At 36.1% G+C, this 19,832-nt stretch overlaps 3 protein-coding genes and 2 long non-coding RNA genes across 6 annotated transcripts; 1 reads left to right on the top strand and 4 right to left on the bottom strand.

Annotated features, from left to right (window-relative positions):
• Positions 1 to 1,196: 1,196 nt before the first annotated feature.
• Positions 1,197 to 1,986, bottom strand: LOC113330809. Its single transcript, XR_003350517.1, has 3 exons — positions 1,819 to 1,986; positions 1,518 to 1,594; positions 1,197 to 1,405 (listed from the first exon to the last, which is right to left on the bottom strand). It is a non-coding gene; the product is annotated as an uncharacterized LOC113330809 (long non-coding RNA).
• A 7-nt stretch (positions 1,987 to 1,993) lies between these two features.
• LOC113330804 lies at positions 1,994 to 2,867 on the bottom strand. 2 transcript variants are annotated; one of them, XR_003350515.1, is made up of 3 exons: positions 2,800 to 2,867; positions 2,478 to 2,699; positions 1,994 to 2,008 (listed from the first exon to the last, which is right to left on the bottom strand). It is a non-coding gene; the product is annotated as an uncharacterized LOC113330804 (long non-coding RNA). The 2 variants fall into 2 exon arrangements; XR_003350516.1 differs by having other exon boundaries at positions 1,994 to 2,005.
• A 3-nt stretch (positions 2,868 to 2,870) lies between these two features.
• LOC113346703 lies at positions 2,871 to 3,666 on the bottom strand. Its single transcript, XM_026590193.1, has 4 exons — positions 3,583 to 3,666; positions 3,286 to 3,383; positions 3,051 to 3,144; positions 2,871 to 2,930 (listed from the first exon to the last, which is right to left on the bottom strand). The coding sequence occupies exons 1-4, from the start codon at positions 3,664 to 3,666 to the stop codon at positions 2,871 to 2,873; spliced, it is 336 nt and encodes a 111-aa protein (XP_026445978.1).
• Positions 3,667 to 14,421: 10,755 nt separating this feature from the next.
• LOC113346694 (F-box/kelch-repeat protein At3g06240-like) lies at positions 14,422 to 15,027 on the bottom strand. The gene has a single exon (XM_026590182.1). It carries the CDS (start codon positions 15,025 to 15,027, stop codon positions 14,422 to 14,424), a length of 606 nt encoding a protein of 201 aa, XP_026445967.1.
• A 463-nt stretch (positions 15,028 to 15,490) lies between these two features.
• On the top strand, positions 15,491 to 18,539 carry LOC113292842 (F-box protein At4g22390-like). Its single transcript, XM_026541680.1, has 2 exons — positions 15,491 to 15,731; positions 16,787 to 18,539. The coding sequence occupies exon 2, from the start codon at positions 17,177 to 17,179 to the stop codon at positions 18,146 to 18,148; it is 972 nt and encodes a 323-aa protein (XP_026397465.1). The 5' UTR covers positions 15,491 to 15,731; positions 16,787 to 17,176; the 3' UTR covers positions 18,149 to 18,539.
• The last annotated feature ends 1,293 nt before the right edge of the window (positions 18,540 to 19,832 follow it).

The raw sequence follows: 19,832 nt of genomic DNA, 5'->3' as shown, positions 1-19,832 counted from the left end.
AAGAGTTGCTTCAACTCAATTGAATACTTTAAACCAATATGCCTCACACAAATAATCCTATAAGTGATTTCCGTTCTGAGATAGGAAATCAATTGCAATAGATAAAGTCTAGTAAACCTCAATATCCGGTACTTACGACTCCTGAAGAGCATCCTAGATTATCATTCTCCTCAGAAGTAATTCCTACTCCGATTTCAACAAGGAATCGTTATCAAGGAATATACTTGTGGAATCACAAAATCTGAGACGAAAAAACTTTGCAATTTCTAGCTATCTCGCATGATCGGAGTGAGACTCAACAATAAGTACCAAGATCAGGATACACGAACTATCAAGATAAAGATAGTTGGACCCGGCTTCACGAATCCCTAGGTTAAGTTTTTTAGTCGCTAAACCTAAAAAGTTTTAAAGGAAATGACGACTCTAGTTTACAACTAGGACACACAAGAATAGTGTCGGGGATTCAAAGATCCCAGTTGCTTGAGGTTCTCCTTATATATACTTTCAAGATCAAGGTTGCTTTAGATTTAAGCCAAGGTAGCTTTGGAATCAAGCAATCAATAATCACCGTCATATGAAAAACTTAACTTAAGATTAACATAATAGAATATGCACACTGGTTAGGATAAACTATAATCGAACCATCTACAGTGACCACTACAACAAATTTAACGTTTAGCAACAGCTCAGATATACCGGCCTTGCAACAGAATTTTGCCGTTGCTAAACACCCTGTCGCAGTCTAGCTCTGTTGCTAATTTCGGTCAGCAACGGCTGTAGCAACAGAAATCAGCTGTTGCGAAATTATAACATAGAAACAGAAATAAACTGTTGCTACTTAGTTGCTAATTTTAGAGTTATTCCGGGATATATTTTAGTAGGACGGGATATAGTTGTTCTGGTTCATATTTAGCAACACATTTTAGCCGTTGCTAATTTTTTCGCAACAACAAAAAAAAGGTCAAGTCTTCGTTGACCCAGTCAAAATTGATTTCCCCCAATATTTCCCTGCAATTACCCAGCTCCCCTTCAACTACTCTGGTTCACCTAATTCTTGTGATTCAATCTAATAACTCTGATATCCAACATGCAATCAAGATAAAAATTGAACTAAATAATTCTCATGATTGACATACAAAAGTTTTATGTTGAGATTTGTCAATGAATTGAAAAAAAAATGATTCATTAATGGATGGTTGACTTAAAAGTATCACAGTAGAAGATAGAAATGTTTACAAGTTTCACAACTTACTTACTGAGATGATAAAGACGACAAAATTAGACATACAATGTTCTACGTGGCAGCAGTAAATTGATACAATGTTAACATAATCTGTAACTAGGAAATTGTATACCTAATTGCATCTACAATTCTGAGCCGAAGCACTTTAACACCGGCTATTTCCTGCAAACACCAACAACTCATCAGCAACTCTTCAAAGATCTCAAAAATATGACCAGAACAAAAGAGAAGCAGCTTCATAGTATATGCAGAAAAACACCAACTAGGTACAGACCTTGTATCTCCAGCTGCGGATCCATCTTAACTGTACATATTCGATGTGGGCTGCTGAATGACCCCTCTTTGTACTATCTACAGAAAAAAAAAAAAGATCAAAAACCCACTCAAAATCTTTCTCACTTACTTAAGCTACTAAGGCTTTAGGCAAAGGATGAGCAACAATAAATGATAAGCTTCATGGTAACATATAACACATGTGTTAAGTAAGACATAAGCTTTCACTATATCGCAAAACCCATAAACTGGCACAAGACATATATCAAAGACTATGTAAAAGAAAAACAAATGAAAATTACCATTCGCTTTTTATTTGCCATCTCAACAAGTTTGTTCATTGCAATTTGCTCAGTCTCCGCGCAAAAAATCCCCCATTATGTTTACTTCAGCAACATAAAATAATCTAATATTAAGGTCATCCAAATGTTTATCCTACCTTCAAAAGGGCTTTATCTATCTTGCTTAACTTAACTTCTTCCTCCTTGCCTGCTATATCAAAACAGAAAGCAAGTGATGTTCCACATCAGTTCCAAAAATAGATACACACAGATCAGATATCTCGCACATACAAGGCCTAGTCAATTGCTTAAAAGAAATGCAGGGTAATTTGGCAAAGGTAAATGTTTAAATCCATTAGAATATTCTAAGAAAAGTTCAGTACAATAACAAAACAATCCAGTGTCAATCCTTTCGGTATAGCGCCTTCTTAAGTTCCTGAATTTCTATAATTATCTGTTCATCTTCTCTCTCTATCAGATCAGGATGGGATGAAACAAATATTAGAGACAACCAACGAACCATTACCAAGTAATAACTAAATGCGCCACCAATAGTTTAAAATTAACAAATATGCTGAATCTTAGAGTGAGATCGAATTTTACTTGAGGTTCTAACTCAAAAGGATGAACCTAATTAGCAAATGGGATCTTCAGAGAAGGAAGTGGAAAATAATATTTACCATTCTTTCCGGATGTAGGCCAATGCTCTGCAGTTCTAGCATGAGTTTTTCGTCCCGACACATGACTTGATGTTAGCAGTCAGAAGAAGAAATTGCTAAGCAAAACTATTTGAGAAGTACGGTGACCCACCCAAATGATTCTCGCCAAAGCCAGATGCAATCCAAGTATCTGAATTCATCAGTTCACAGCTGGAATCAAGATCAGACTCCAACGTATCCCATCTTTACATTCACAAAAAGAACAAAAAACCAATCAAATCTCACAGATCAAATCAACTTCAAATAAAACCAAAATCAATTCAGAAATAAAAAACAAACAAACCTTGATGATTACCAAAGATCTTGAATGGCTTATATAGTCTCATAACCAAATCCTTTTTCAGTCTGTTTTTTTTAAGAAGCTTCAAAGTTTGCAGGCTTTTTCAAACTGTCCAAGTTTGTAGTGACAGAGACCTATTCCAAGCCTTACAACTGCAGGACCATTAGGAAACACTTGCAAAGCCCTCTTAAACAAGTAGAAAATAGGACGAAGTTCAGTTTCTCATTATGATAAAATAAAAAAAGGGTAAATACATGTTGATGGCAACATCCACACAATGCGTAGAACAAACATATTATATAAGTCCAAAGACTCTGTGTAACGGTTAAGGCTGAACTGAACACATGCCTGCACACATAAAATTTTATCAAACAAATAAGTTTGAAGAAAAAATACAGGCAAATTTTATGCTGGATATTGAATATTAAAAGGTTGTAAGCTCCAGCTTAAGATGCATAGGAAGAGCAATAGGTTGTCAATTCGACATACCTGACCAAGAAGCGCATAGGCACATTCTTAGGATTTCCTTCCAGCACAATCTTAAACGTTGAAGATGCTTGTTCTGTTTCACCCTTGACCAGTAAAAGCTGGCTTGTACACAAGAAGTTAGGATATAGCTTTTAACTTCCCAATCATGTCAGTAACAACATACTTATGAAACTGTCGAAAACATAACCACTTGGTTTCAATTCTTACCTCTCTACTCTAAACATCTAATACTCAAACACAATGCTTCATTCATCAAAACAAGGTAACTTACACGTGTTCAGCGTTAAATTTACTAACCTTTACCAACCCAAGTTGAAGGCTCATGTATGTCAATTCTCGAAGCTCTGTTATAATATTGTGTTTCCAAAACAAAATACTCATCTTTTTCTCTTGCTTAGTCTCAATTATTCCTTGATAACTAAAATATTCTCTAGCAAGCTCTGTCATCAATCTCTGGCAAAGACCCTTCCTCCAATATATCCTTCAATTGTTCGGTTTTTCCTTGTTTGAAGTATTCCCTCTGAATAATTAAAAAGCTAATGTAACGCCATCGTTAGTAGAACTATACCAAACACTTAAATACAACAATTCACTCAAAACGAGCACGTTTTGGAGATCGTTTAAATCCACATTAAGCTACTATCATTACACTAACAACTATCCATAATTTCTAACCTGGTTTCTGACAACCCATCAACACATAAAATCCATTCATGTTAAGTTAAACTACATTATATCAATGACCAATGTACTTGTGGTCATTCATATAAACAAAAATCCGATTTTTTTCTCCACTGAGATTGCTTTAATCACAGTATGTTCACTAAATTTCGAAGTTTCACAACATGGGCATCACAAAATTCATCTAGACATAAATCCCAGAACCAAATTATCATCAATCTATTAAAAAAAAAACCTAAATTTCACAAATTTAACCCAAAAATAAGCTAAAAGTTTAAATTTTTTCTAGGGATTTCAACAGTAAGGATAAAAATGAATCTTTAGATGATTAAAGAGAGGTATAATACCAAGATAACGAGCCTTGTTCAGCTTTAAGTATCTCTTTTTTTCTATTGAATTCCATCTTTATCAAATCGGTACAGTTTCTCTTTTCCACACAAAATCAACAAAAAAAAAATCAAACCAATAAGCAACAAAAAACCGATTTAAATTCGAATTAGAAAACTAAATCACTGAGATTTAGATAAGAGATTCTCACCAGTCACATCAAACTTCGTCAAGTTTAATGATCAGTGCGTCTGTGCACCTGTATATTTTTTTTACCACCGTCTGCGGCTCCTATCTCTTCTTGTTCTTCTTCTTCTTTTTTGCGGCTGGATAGAGAGAAGGGTTAGAGAAGGGAGTGGATAAGATTTCTGAAGTCTAGGGTTAGAGATATATGGCAGTCGGGGTGGATTCATCTATCTGATTCAAAATGGGTTGAGTTGACTTGGGCAGACAAATAACAATGAGTGTTACTTGGCACGCAGACGAGTGGCATGCATGATCTTTCTGCAGTTGCTAATAGCAACTGAAGATCAGTAGTCGCGAATGTCGCGACAGAAAATAGTTGTTGCTAAATCTTAGAAACATCTTTTTTAGTTGCTAATTAGCAACAGCTTTAATTCTGTTGCTAATCTGGTTTGCTAAATCCAGAATTTGGTGTAGTGGACTTGTTCATGAAAGGTTAGCCGAAACTAGCCAGACGAATGATAAGCCTAATCATTTTCATATAACACGTTATGACTTTAATCTTGACTCACAACCATGAGTTATGATATGATCAATTATGTCTAGATGTGTTTTTAGAGAGTTGTTCAAACGTTGATTATCTCATAGAAATAATACTGATACATCTAAAAATATTCGTCAGGGTAAGTACGTGTACTTACTTCCAGTTCGTCAGTTATTTTGTCATGGTACGTGTACCGGGTTTGTATACCCTTACGACAAAACGTGTTCGGGAGTTTACAGAACTTTTCCGGTTTGCATACTAGGTATGTGTACCAACCTGAGTTTACGAGTCAACATAAGCTTTTGGGTTTACATATACTAGGTATGTGTACCAAAAGTTGTTACCGAATTATAGCTACGCCTGTACGTGTACTGGGTACATGTACTACGGCTCCAGACCTATAACAGTTGCTAGTATGTAAGCTGGTACATGTGTTGTCCTGTATCCATATTTATAGTAGTTTTATATCTCTCTAATAATCAATTTGAAACATTCCTGAATAACGTCAATGACACATATCACTGTTCCAGACTATTTTCAAATGATAATCTTGAATCACAATTTAGGTTATAAACAATAAATTGTTTGAACCCAAATTCATCAAGTATGAACAAATGTTCTTAAGCTTAGTCAAGATATTTCGAGAATGATTAACAAGATAAACTTCACTCGAAATTTCTATTATGCATGTAATGTCTAATTTAGTCATGCGACATAGTCTCATAGATAAAAAGTAAGAAATAGGTGGTTCAGTCTTCACTTACCTTTTGTTAACGAAGTTCTCCAAAAACTTTGGTTGATCTTCGCCTTCAAACGTAGAACGTAGTGATATCTGGTACTAAACTATACACTCCTATCCTAATCTTAGATTTGACTAAATGTAGATTAGAAATCAAGATATAGTTTGATTAACTAAATTTGACAACAAGCTTGAGATATCAACACTTGTGAGTTCGACCGAGCAATGCTCTAACAACAAATATGTTCGGTTTTGCTACAAATCTCGTGGACACTTCCATGATAACTTTTTTTCACAAAATTTCTTGAGATTGTGGATCATGGTTTCAGTCTTAAGTGTTATTGAATACCAGTTATGCTTGTAATTCATAGGCGTACTTGCCAACATGAACTCATTGCGCATGGTTCCAGAACCCTGGACCATAATGCATATTCTCATGTGTAATTTCAAGGAAGGCATCTTACATGTTTACATGTATTCCTAATAAGAATTTTATATAAATTGAGAAACTGCTTGCTTGAATTCCAAGCAACCGTACCTTGAATTCAAAGCTACATGGAGCTTTGAAAATCTGTAAATAAAGAGACTCATGCAACAAGATTTCTTAACCTATGGAACTCTTTTATCCTAGTTGAAAATTTAGAGTCTTCCTCTATAACCTAGGTTTCTTCTGAGAAACATAATTAGGTTATGACTTAAAAAATTCACTTATGGATTCGCGAAGTCTGTTCAGACTACCCTTTACATGATAGTTTGTGAATCCAGATCTTTTTCTTATTGATATTTGAGTTTTGTAATCTCAGATCAGGAACGAGATAGATAGAAATCACAAAGTTCCCTTCGTCTTAGACTTTGTGATTCCTCAAGATAATTATTCAAACTATTTTTTGATTTGTTTGGACTGTTCTTGATAGGTGGTTAAGAATCCATGCTTCCCATCTAATTGAGTGCAAGTTATTGGCATATTTCCAAACCTATATTGCAAAATCAAAAGGGAAATCAAATTGGCTTATCTGTTAGAGGTAGATAGGTACCAAAGTCTTCACTGAGGTTGAAGAAACTCTTAAGATGAAAAAGACGTCAGCTAAGGGAATCAAGTGCGTAGAGCCTTGTGAGGTTTATGATGTAAAAGGAACATGGCTGCAGTTGAATTGCTTGGGGGGTTAATTCGGTCTCAACCACATTCCGGTATGAAAGATGATAGTAGGCTAGTGTATGTATAGGCATAATACAGTATGGTGTTCAAATATGGACGAAGTCCCGGGTTTTTTTTGCATATGTAGTTTTCCTCGTCAACAAAACTTCTGGTATCTTGTGTTTTTCCTTTTCCTCATTATATTGTTTTACCTTTATCATAGGAATAACACAAGTAGCACATAATCAATCTAGATAGTTTAATTCCTTATTAATTGAGATTAAAAATAAGACTCGTTCTTGTTGAATTCTTATCTTGAAAGATATATTGCAAGTTTCATGCTTGTTAGAATTCAAATCCTCTGACTTCTGATACGACTAGATTGATCTTGGATATTGATTTTTTGAGATCGTCCAAGAACTCATCTACACAATCAGGTACACGAACCTTTGGTCTATACATATTGATTGTGGAATAGAAAAGAGAAAAACTCTACGTACATAATATTCAAGGGACTTTGGTTAGATATACTTGAAATTATATTGAGTTTTGTCCAAATAAGTTGCAGAACGAAAAAGTTGGTGTTGTACGTGGTACCCTCTCCTTTTTACGATGAGCAAAGGATAATTAGATCTGCGGAAATTATAATTTTTGAGTGGCTAAAAAATAAACGCCATCAAAGGTGAATAATTGATATTGGTAGTGGCTAAAATTAAATATTAACTACCTTGAAATTCTTTTATTAGACTTTTATAAAGTTCAACGCCTTAGTATACCTGATTTTTTTGTGTCCAAAAATAAACAATAACCACAATGAAGATATTTGACGTGTCTTGAAAAAGTACTTAGTCACACTGTTACAGATTCATCGTAATTGTCATGAATTGACCATGTTAAGCTATTATTGGTGTGTCTAAGCGATAAAAATGCTACGGTTAAAATAGAGAATGCGTGGCTTTAAGGCAAACACTAGCAATCTTAAAAGTGTATTTATAAGAATCAAAGCAGTTGTTTATATACTAATTAGTTTACAACAAGAAAAAACTTGTTATTTTAGGAATTCAATGGTTTCAAGAAGACCTAACTACTAATAGCCTGTTTGAATAACACTTCACAGGTTATTTTCGACTTTTAGAAACAACATAGTCAGAAGTTAGTTTATGAACACAATTCAGAAAAACTTCTATAAACAAAAAAGTCGGGATTTTGTGGAGCAATTATTTTTATATCTGATTTTTGGAGAAGCATCCAAACAGGTTATAACCTTGTTCATGTCTCAAGATATCTTGGAAAAAGTTGCTTATTTGCTTAAAAATGTATAAATGTATTATCAAAGCTGATCAATTTTTTACTCTGCTGAACAATAAGAAGAAAGCTAGGGGATAATTATAAAAAATTTCATATACACATAACTACTAATTTTCATTAGCGAATATTATGATGTCAATGCTAAATTGGAAAAACTAATGGTGGCTTTGGATGCAGAATTTAAAGGTGGGATTTATTTGTTCACGAGACTTGGTGGAATTATGTTTATGTTGGTACGTTTGGTTGATCAAATTTCTGGAATCACGTTTTTTATGGGAATCACTTTTCCACCAAATCCTCCATATGGTGGAGTCTGACCCTTCCCCCTAAAATTTGTTGGGAAACTTATCAAAAGATTTATATACCTATTTTTTTTTCTAACTCTAAATCTCATATATATACTATTTTAAAATTCTAAGGGTAATGCCAAACAACACATGCACTTTAAAAATAAGAAATTCTACGAATCCTTCGAATTTTAATTGTTTTACCAAACACACGAACAAATTACAGAAATCCCGAAATTTTTAATTTTAATACCATGAATTATAATTTCTTGGAAATTTTGAATTCCCCAACAAACACAACATAAGTTCTGTCATAATTAGCATGCTTTAGTACCCGTGAAAACTGAAACCGAGCTCTTCACGTAACTATGGAATGATAGTGAATTTGAAGACCATGTACCCGTATCAGGCTTCAAATCAGTGGACGTTTCATTCATTGGATCATATAAAACCAAAGCCTCTTTATAAAACCCATTCTTCTCGGTGTAATAAACCTCTAATAGAATCTCTCCAGTTTTTAAAGAACCATAATTTTGGGCATACCAAAATCTTTCAAGGCATACTGAATGAAAACAAAAAAGTTTGTTGAATAGCAAAATCAGATAACCCCTTAACCCAAATTTTTTTAATGGCAAATCTTCCCTTTACGTATTAGTGTTAATAATCTTGATTAGTGATTAATTATTTTGTTTAGAGATTAAGATAATTTTCAGAATTATAAGAGTTGTTTAGATGAAAAATATGAGGAAAAAAAAAATCAAAGTTTTGGTTTGGTTAAGAAGGAGAGAAAGAGAAGGAGAAAGTGAGAAAATTATAATTCTTGATTCAATGGAGGATGAGGAGGGTCATATATCATCTAAAAAACCTAGGAAAATACACATCAACTACACCAATGATTCCCAAATGGCTGATTTCTTAGATTATGAATCATGGTTCGGCGAAACAGGTTGAGGTTCGGCTCACATCTATGAGCCGAATCTACCAATTGATGAACGGTTCGGCTTACTGAATCTGTTTACTGCATGCGCCGAACCTATAATTTCCAATTCCCACCCTTTTGCTAGACACTAGTTCGGCTTATATGAAAGTTTCATGGTAAGCCGAACAACATCCTGAATAGCCCGGAATAGAATCATTACTAATTCGGCTTACATATCCAAATTCGTATGTGCCGAACATAATTTTTTTAATTTCTGGGTTGAAATATTGTTACTGGTTAGGCACATATGGAGAATATCGTATCAGCCGAAACCTCTTATGTTCAAGGTTCGGCACATAATATGATTATCGTCTGAGCCGAACATGAATTTGTTAATTTTTGGGTTAAAATATTGTTCGCGGTTCGGCACATATTGAGGATATCGTATAAGCCGAAACCTGTAAATTTTTATAATTCGGCATATAATGTGATTATCGAATGCGCCGAACCTGAAGGACAAATGATTCGGCGTGTAACTAACATTAGAGGATAAGCCGAACTCTGTAAATTCGGCACATAACTATTAAGCTATTCATTAAAACATGAAATTTACGGTGTCCATAACCCAATCCCAGCACCATTAAAAACAAAGTTCATCACCTTAAAGCAAAGGTGTTTGCAACACCATAAAAGTGTACTTAAAACTTAAGAAAAAGTGTACCATAAAAGTGTACATAAAAGGGCATTTAACCACGACCCCTCTTCTTAGTTCCACGACCACCTCTTCTTCCACCTTGGTCTTCATCTTCCGACGCATCATTACCGGGTTGGACGGTAGCACCAACTTGGCTTGTACCTTCACCAACTTGTCGAGACCTCTTAGTGGTAGGCCTTTGTTCGGGTTCCTCGGGTCCTTGTCATTTGTTGATGATTGCATCCCACTTGTCGATGAGGTATTTTTGTTCTTCCACGGTCATTGTTGTTTTGCAACCAAGTTTGGCCTTCATTTTCTTCAACATCTCCCTACCCGCGGCCAACCTATTTTTCATTGAGAACAACTTATAACCATGAGGTTGAAGACATTTTTACCATAACTAATATATGAAAACAGTATAAAGTGAAGTCATTCTTACCATAACCTTGAAAGCCTTGACTACATCTTCGGAAGTAGACTTGTTGGTGATCTTGATTGGCCTCGCCTTCCCCTTATCAGATATCTTTTGCCTTTTCTTATTGATAATTAAGGGATGAGAAATTTGGTTATACCAATCCATATAGCCCGGATCCTCTTCACATGGATCATCAAGTAAAGGTGTTAACTTGGACGCATCTAATGTGTGATTGTCTAAATTATTCCAAAACTTAACGGTGGGATCAGGATCATACTTTGGTTCCCAAGATGAAGTGGTGCTTTTAGTTCCCTTACCACTCTTTGGTAACAACCTGAATTTCTCGTCAAACAAAGGAACCTTTTGGACACATCCTAATTGACGGAGTACTCGCCTAGGATCGTATATAACATAACCATCGGGATACCACAATAGCCCATGATACATACCTACCGGCATATCCTCATCTTCAACAACTTCATCTTCTTCTCTTCATTCTCATATGGTTGAAAAGCGACATCATCAACACCAAGACAGTCTAACGTCTCTCTCAAACTTGCCACCAACTTCTTTTTGTTCCTTTTCTTGGAGTCCTCGTACGCGTACCGTGCTGCAGTTGGCTCAGTATCAACATAATCGACATCTTTCTCAAATACTTTGGCCAAGTTCAAAATTGGGAAATGGTCATATATCCACACCTGCATCCAAAGAACCACATTAAAAAATCAAAGGAATTGAATTGATAGAAACAAGTTTTACTTGGAAACATCAAAGTAAGACTAAAGTTTGCAAACTCAGAGAACTGTTCGGCTTATATGGATCAAGTATTATAAGCCGAACCAAGTAAGAAAAAACTTCGGCTTAAAAGGTTTTATGGTTATAAGCCGAACCATACTCTGAACTCCCAAAAGTTACCTGGAGCAAAGTGAAGTTCCCTCCGATGTTTGTACTTGTCAACCTAGACGCGGTGGAAAGTTGGTCCAGCAGGTAAGCGAGCGTAGCCGTTCCCCAAGCAAACTTGTTACAAGTTTAAATTCTTTACCAATTGGAGATAATTATCATTTACCTTGTTTCCGGTAGTGTCGGGAAAGATGTCTCTACCAAGAGTATAAAGCAAGTAGGCAGTTCCGGTTTGCTTCACTTTGACGGGATCCATTATCAACAAACCTTGTGTGACTCTTTCCTTTGTGTTCTCAAACTCCTTTTCAAGTTAGTCAACTTGATATTCTTATTCTTCTTATTTCTGCCACCTGGTATGAAAACGGTATCGACATCTTTAACTGATCGACAAAATCCAACTCAGTTTTCATTGAACCCCAACCAAGGCATTCCAGGTACAAATTGTATAGCTCATCCCAACTCATGTCATAAAAACCAGCATCCACACTTACACCCCTTGCTTTAAGACCTGTAATCTTACTAGCCTCATCAGGAATGATTGACATCTCCAAAAGGTAATTGAAATGTGTAAGTTTCTGGACAAAAGCGCTCGGTAAATGCAGAGGCCGACACACTATCATATTCCTTATGTCCATAATTGATAGCAGGCCATAAAGCACTGGCTTGTACGTAAGCAATCACCTCAGGAACCTCTTCATCAAGACTCCATTCCGCTGCCCTCTGGTGTCTCAATACTCGGACTGCACGGTTGATCAGGAGTCTCATAAATTCTCTTCGCCCAAGAATCGGCATAACCAATCAACACATTTCCTCCATCTTCCGGAAGACCATGAGGCAAACCATCTGATCGAGGTGTAATTACGTCATCTTCATCAGGAATGTGTAAACCAGTGATCCGTCGATCATCATCGTTCTTCTCTTTCTCGGGTTCTGCCACCTTCTTACCTTTCTTGTCTTTCTTGGGTTTTCCTTGGGGTTGTGTTTCTTGATGAACTTCTTGATTATCATAAACTTTTTCATCTTCAGATATTCCTTCTTCTTGTCTTTCAATTCTTACTTGTCTTTCAATTCTTACTTCTTCTAAAGTTCCTCCTCTACCTCCCTCTCCCAATTTTTTCTTACCTCCTCCTCTAGGATCAGGAGTTTTAGAAGTAGAAGGTGTTATCTCCATCTTCTTCCTATTTGTAGCTGCATTGGTCCTGACACAAGTATGAAAGTTATAAGACTAATTCGAACAACAAAGAGATTTGGAAATCCAAAAACTTGTAAGAAAATAAGAAGGATCGGCTTACCCGAAATAACACATATGAGCCGAATCATGTCTTGAAATTTTTATTAGCTTACACAGAGAGTGGATCGGCTCATACCACAAAACAATTATAAGCCGATCCCATATATTCGGCTCACAACCGATACCGTCGAATAAGCCGAATCTATGATTATGAACTCAAACATGTATTCGGCGCAACATGATATAATATAAATAAGCCGATCCTACACACTTGTAAAATTTATGAAATTTTAACAATAATATTCGGCGCAACACTAATACTATCGAATAAGCCGAATCTAGACTTATGAATCGAAACCTTTATTCGGCGCAAAACTAATACAACCATACAAGCCGATCCTAAGCACATGCAAAAATTCTGAAATTCAAACAACAATTATTCGGCACAAAACTAATACTACCATACAAGCCGATCCTACGCACATGCAAAATTATTAGCCGATCCTATATATTCGGCTCACAACCGATACCGTCGAATATGCCGAATCTATGATTATGAACTCAAACATGTATTCGGCGCAACATGATATCATATAAATACGCCGATCCTACACACTAGTAAAATTTATGAAATTTTAACAATGATATTCGGCGCAACCCTAATACTATTGAATAAGCCGAATCTAGACTTATGAATTCAAACATTTATTCGGCACAAAACTAGTACTACCATATGAGCCGATCCTATACACATGCAAAAATTCTGAAATTCAAACAACAATTATTCGGCACAAAACTAATACTACCATACAAGCCGATCCTACGCACATGCAAAATTTCTGAAATTCACAAAACATATTCGGCACAAAACTAACACCATCGAATAAGCCGATCCTAAATATAAGTCTCTGTGTCACCAAGTTCGGCTCAAAACGGATTTCAGATATACGCCGAGCCGTTCAAATGCACTTTCAGGGTTCAGTTTCAAGAACAGCTCGGCGCACATCTAAGATTTGTTTTGCGCTGAACCATACCCTGTAACCGCCGCAGAAACATGATTTTGACGAATTAAATCAATCAAACCAATCAAAAACATCAAATACGAGATGGGTTTGTAAAACTAACCTTCTTATTCTCATTTGTGGAGTTGGTTCTTCTTCAATCTCTTCTTCCGGTTGATTTTGAGTTTCTTCTTCACTCCTAAATCTTCTTCTTCTTCAATGGGTTGTTCAATCGCTCGATTAGAACGAGATACTGGCTTACGGCGAACCATTATATAGATGAGTTTAATCGTCGACTAAATTTTCACGGATCGACGATTAAATTTCCGCGATGATACGATGAAAAAAAAAGGAAGAAGAAGGGTTCGGCTGTTGTGGAGGAGGAAGAAGAAGGGGTTAGGGATATGAAACTGATTTTGGTTTATTGATTATAGGTTTTTGTATTAGGGATAGGGATAGATTAGTAGTAATTTAGAGAATTTAAGGACATATAGGTAATTGAACCACCCCATAGGATACCCCTTATAAGGTCACCCAAGTTAGGACTAGTCCTTTGTATGCCTTGAAAGTTTTAGGCATGCCCAAAATTAGTGTTCTTTTTAAACACTCGATCCTTCTCAAGCCCCCAAAACTTCCGATTTCAAGTGATGTCAATTTTGAGATGCTATAAGTTTTAGTCCATGACTCTTTCTTTCCATAACCCTTCATCAACCATTCTTCAAAACCAAGTTTTGCATTACAATAAATCATGCAAAGACACCCATCCAACACATCAATAAATGAAGTGCCACTGAACTTCTCGACATTTGAAGATTCGTGGTGAGATTCCTCTGGTAAGCTCATCTGTCATGTGACTCATGTTTAAAGCAATTAAGGCTTTGGAAGAAGAAGATGACTGCCAATGAAGAGCTCCATTATGAAACACCCCGTATCTGGGTGATCGGGAAGATAGTAACCAAGGGATATCCTGAGTTCGTTTGAATTGTTCCCACGAATCCGATCTAAGTGAATAAATCTTATCTTCGGATTGCTTCAAGTTGAAATAGCTTATAAAACATACCAACTTATAATCATCGGTCTTCGAGTCGTAACCAAACCCATATCCCATCCCTTCATGGCCATTCCAAGGATAACCAACTTGAAATTGATCACCAGGTGGACTTGGTACTCTTTTACAGTCCCCAGTAGATGGGTTCCATAAACTAAAATCATGATGTCCAGTATCGCGTATGCAAAACAAGCCATTACAACAACCCACAACACTAATCCTACGGAAAATACCAACGAGTGGGCGATGAATCCTGTCAATACTACTAGGTAATGATGATGATAATGATTCTTTATCTACAGAGTACATATCGTAACCACTTATAAGCATGATACTAAAGTTATTTTTTATCATCTCAATAAGCTTAAGGAGTTAAGGTTATTAAATAGTAGACTCCATGGTTTTGACACACACCTGAATTTTGAGAGAGATTTAGGAGATAACCTCAAAAGGATTTCGATGATAATTTCTTCAGGGAGATGCGGCATTATTTCATTCATGGTTCCGTTGTCGTCCATCTTAGTCTTCTCGTTCATACTTTGCTGATGTTACTTCCATGTGTGTATAGGGTTTATATACTTTTGTATCTTTCGAGTAAAACTGAATTTGGATGGGAAACGAGTCCAACAGGGACCCTCCACATGAGCAAACTACATCCGACAGAAGTAATGTCATGTATGGATATGCAAAGAGGTCACCGAGTGATGCAACGATCGAGCTCCGAAGGAAAACATTTAAAATGACTCAACTACCCCTTCTTACAAAACGTAGATTGAAAATGTTTTCCGGTTTTTCTACCATCTCATAATTCGATTTTTGTAAAGAAGAAAAACCAGAGATGGAGGTCTTCCATGGTTGATCTTGTTCGAACATTCTAAACCGTGTCAAACCTCAGTCCTATCAGTCACCTGCCGCGAGAGAATATTTGGGTATTCTTTCACCACTACGTGTAGTACTCCTGCTGCTCCAAAGGGTACTTTTAAGGGTGTTGTTGTCAAGAAGATTTGGGTATTCTTAAGGCGAGCAATCTTCAGGTATCACTGTATTTCTCTTCTTTAGAATTGGTTTTCCATTTATTCTCGTCTTACTTGTGTTAGGGTTTATGAGATGTTCCTCTGTATCATTTTTTAGGTTATTTATGTACGAGTGATTAGCATGTGCTTTTCAATTTAATCTGTTAGGTTATTCTGAGACCACTCACTAATCATCCAGTTTTAAGCTCATCCATTGTTAGATTCATTAAATTTGTAGTTGAAAATACTAGCTCTCTCCATTTGGTCACAGAATCATGGTTTTTATATCCATCTGAGGACTAGAGGAATTAGAGCATGCCATGGTTGAATAACCTTATATCTGAGTCTTAATAGATTTTGCTTTAAATTACTAGAATATACTCCAATTCAGAAGTTCTTATTAAAATGTCGATTGTCTAAGTCAAGGTTTCTAATTTCAGTAATGTGAGTGGTATTGATAGCCGACACCTCTGCTTGTTGCGTTTTGCCCTTGTATGTGTAGCGAGTTTCCGCAACTACTACTTTTGGTTCCAAGACTTGATTCTAGTGTTGGTTTGGTTCTAGTTCCATTTTCCATGTGTAGGAGTTACTAGTCAGTGAAATCTTAGATTGCCGATCACAACACCCTCTCATGGTGGTTTGCACAAAGAATCCCATCTAGCGACAGTTTTTGTACAGTGGTTTTCGGGTTTCAGTTTACGAATAATATGACTGGGTCTTTCATATTTTATGAACTTTCTACCGTATTTGAACTTGTTGGCAAACACAATTTCAAGTCCATACAAAGATTTGCATGCGTAAAAATATTACCACCTAAAGCATATTCATCCATCACTGATCATAATTTGATATACGCTTAAACTGTCAGCTGACATATCATTTTAGTTAGGCTGTTTTATTAATATTTCCTATCTGTAAAGTGCTTGTTTTGAGTCCGTTGTGGTAAATTACAGTAACTCATTATCAATTTCTAGAAATGAATGTTGAGTGGCAAGTTTGGATGTTGATAGTTGATAGTCATCCAAATTGCAGTGACGGTTTTCTTTCCTGTTTTGACATTTGATTTATTTTTTCAGAATAAGAACAAATCGTTGAATTTGCGCTTCAAAAATGCCGAGCGTATTCCCCGACGGTGTTATGGATGAGATTCTTTCAAGGTTACCGGTAAAGACGATATGTAGATTCCGATGCATTTGCAAAGACTGGGAAAGTAAGTTCAAAGACCCTCATTTTATTAAAGAACATCTTAACCATAGCAAGAAAAGTGGGAAGTTTAATTGTTTCTCAATATCAAATTCAACTAATTTTAATTTGCTATTAAGAGAAAGCACATCATCATCAGCATCTGAGGGTAGCTATGTACACATTGATTCTCCATTCAAATCTCAATTGGTTAAGTATCCGTATTTAGGGATCGAACTCGTGGTTCTTACAATGGTTTGATTTTGCTGAGTTGCCTTAAAGATATGCACGCGTCTGTAGATGATTTGGAGGAGAGTCTTTGTCTTTGTAACCCATCTACCAAAGAGTTCAAGGAAATATCAATTCTAAGTGTCAAGTATGGACCAGCTTATGATAAAAAATTAATCCGAAAAGAAGCCGCAGTTACATACGGGCTTGGTTATAATTCCAATACCGATGATTACAAGATTGTGAAAGTTTATCCAGTCTTTGCTATTACTCCTTATCCAGTCTACTATGGTTCTGAAGTTCAGGTATATGCATTGGGATTGCATTCGTGGAAAATCTTACCCGACATCGTTCCCTATAAGCTAGATGCTGATTATTGTAAAGCTGCAACAGTTATTAATGGAACTCCTCACTGGATAGCAAGCCGAGATCCATCGAGTTCTGATTTTAGTGGGTATTCTAAATGTATTGTTTCTTTTGATGTTGGAGGCGATAATTTCAGGGAAGTTCCAATTAGTACACAAATTGTTGAAGAGTTTAATCATCTTGAGAGTCATAATAGGGTCAAGACATTGGGTGTTTTAGGAGGTTGCCTTTGTTTAATAGTATATGATCCTTATCATACTTTTGAAGTTTGGGTGATGAATGATTACGAAAAGAGAGAATCCTGGAATAAATTATATGTTGGGCAGATCCCAGTTAAAGATTTAATGGATGGTCACGGTCAGGTAAATTATTACGATAGTAAGTTACTATGGGAATTCAAGAATGGTGAAGTTTTATTCGCTGTTCAGAGAAATTATTTATACTATACTAATTTGGTTACATATGACCTGGTCCCGGTTCCCCAAAAATCTAAAGTTTCCAAGATCCGCGACTTTCTGGGACAAAATTGCAGTGTAGAAACTTACCTGGAGAGTTTAGTATCGCTTAACCCTAGGATTCATGAAGGGGAGCAAGAACATCCTAATATAGGGGCACATGCATTTACCAAGTTATCACTGAAAGGCAGAGAAGAATCTATCTGATAGAATCTGGCACATGGACAAGTAAGGAAGTAAGGGACACAACTAATCATCCTAAGCTATTCGTAAACAAACAGGGCAAGCAACCAAGCAAACAGACCCATCCAACGATTTCTATTCTGATGCGATTTAATCCCAGGTGTGTCGTCTAATTTGCCACTGGGCATTTTTATTTTCTTAAACTAAATGTAAGATTCTCCTGGTCCATTGGGCACTAACTACTTAACTAGGCAGCTCCATGTTACCTGTGACCATGATAGGCACTGTCTTTTTAGTTTTTCGCTATCCAAATCTAAGTAGCAGGTTTGATCGACAAGTATAGTCGGCAGTGATGCAGTTTCATGTACAGAATGAGCATCTTTATGATCTACGAAACAAACCCTGATTTTGCTGATATTGAACTTCTTCACATGTTAGTCCATGAACTTTTGTAGTTGAAATTTACTTCATGCTTTTGCTTTTGTTGTTTTAGAACCTTATTTAGAATTTAGAATTTATAATTCAGATCATGGAACATAAACCATGTTTATGGCCGGCAATCAGACCTTACCCAAGCTCTGACTTCCTTGATTAAACTTGTTATATACTTTTCCTTGATTGAACTTGTTATATACTTTTCCATGTACTATTGTGCATTTACTCGAGCCTTGCGATTTGATTACGCTGGTTCTCTTGAAACCATAGCCAATATAAGTGAAGTGCAAAAAGAAGCAAAATTCGACAGAATAATAGAATTTCATGTTTTAATATGCAACTGGTTTATGTGTGTGTGTGTTGGTTGGAATTGAAACCATAAAGGAGCATCCTTAGACTAGTTGGTTTCTTTGTCATCATATATGAGCATGTAGTAAAAATGTCTAGCAACACTAGTTGTTTCCTGGATTAATGGATTCTTGGACTAAACCAGATATGTAGTAAGTATATGCTCATCCTGGCTAAATGCCGGGACCAAGTGAGAGTGAAACCTGTTTCTGTGGTGTCTATCACAGCGGCAGTTAACCTTTCTTGAGCCTGATATGAGATGCACTCGTCTAGAGAATTCATATCAAGTTTTTGACTAATGTTGAATATACATCCGTCAGTCCAAACAATATAGACCGTCTTAAATTCCCTTCAAATTTCTCCCCACAATTCTTTAAGGTGGGAAACTTTGATCATGGCATAGGCTGCTGGTATAATTCTTCAGCCTTAGTCGAGTGTTTCCAGCTTCTGCATTTCTAGAAGTAGTCCATTGAAGGTTTTTGTAAGAAATGAAACTCCAACACACAGTGAGACATGCTAGAACCTAAGATAAGGTCCTTTCCATTGATGATAGAATTACAGTACGCAGGACAATTCTCTTTTAGGACGTAGGGACCGAATTGGAAAAGTTCTAGATGCGTGGATGATAAAATCAAATAGGACCTACAAATTATGGACATGGTCAATCCACAGATTCCATACAGAAACCATTTTGCTTCCCACATATTACTGTGGTATGGTTAAATTCTGTCTTTTATCCTCTGTTTTTCTCTCTCGATCAAGTACCCAAAATACAGCATATGGTTACCATTACAGGTCTGCAGTCTGACTAATGATATGGACTTCGGATTTGGATATAAGATATGATTTCTGAACTAGTCAGATCTCTCTCAAGAATTGTTGTCTGTGTATTCAACAATAAGCAGAAATCGTAAAAAACAAATAT

The sequence above is a fragment of the Papaver somniferum genome, chromosome 1, assembly GCF_003573695.1.
Source record: "Papaver somniferum cultivar HN1 chromosome 1, ASM357369v1, whole genome shotgun sequence".
Classification (NCBI taxonomy): Eukaryota; Viridiplantae; Streptophyta; class Magnoliopsida; order Ranunculales; family Papaveraceae; genus Papaver; species Papaver somniferum.
Note: the sequence above shows the minus strand (reverse complement) of the source record. Positions and strands in the feature narration are given on the sequence as shown.

Coding starts and splice junctions, on each gene's coding strand:
- LOC113346694 (XM_026590182.1), bottom strand. CDS start 15,027: ATGCTTATAAGTGGTTACGATATGTACTCTGTAGATAAAGAATCATTA.
- LOC113346703 (XM_026590193.1), bottom strand. CDS start 3,666: ATGAGTATTTTGTTTTGGAAACACAATATTATAACAGAGCTTCGAGAA. Junction 3,145..3,285: donor CCTATGCGCTTCTTGGTCAG/GTATGTCGAATT, acceptor TTATGTGTGCAG/GCATGTGTTCAGTTCAGCCT. Junction 2,931..3,050: donor GTGGATGTTGCCATCAACAT/GTATTTACCCTT, acceptor GGCTTGGAATAG/GTCTCTGTCACTACAAACTT.
- LOC113292842 (XM_026541680.1), top strand. CDS start 17,177: ATGCACGCGTCTGTAGATGATTTGGAGGAGAGTCTTTGTCTTTGTAAC.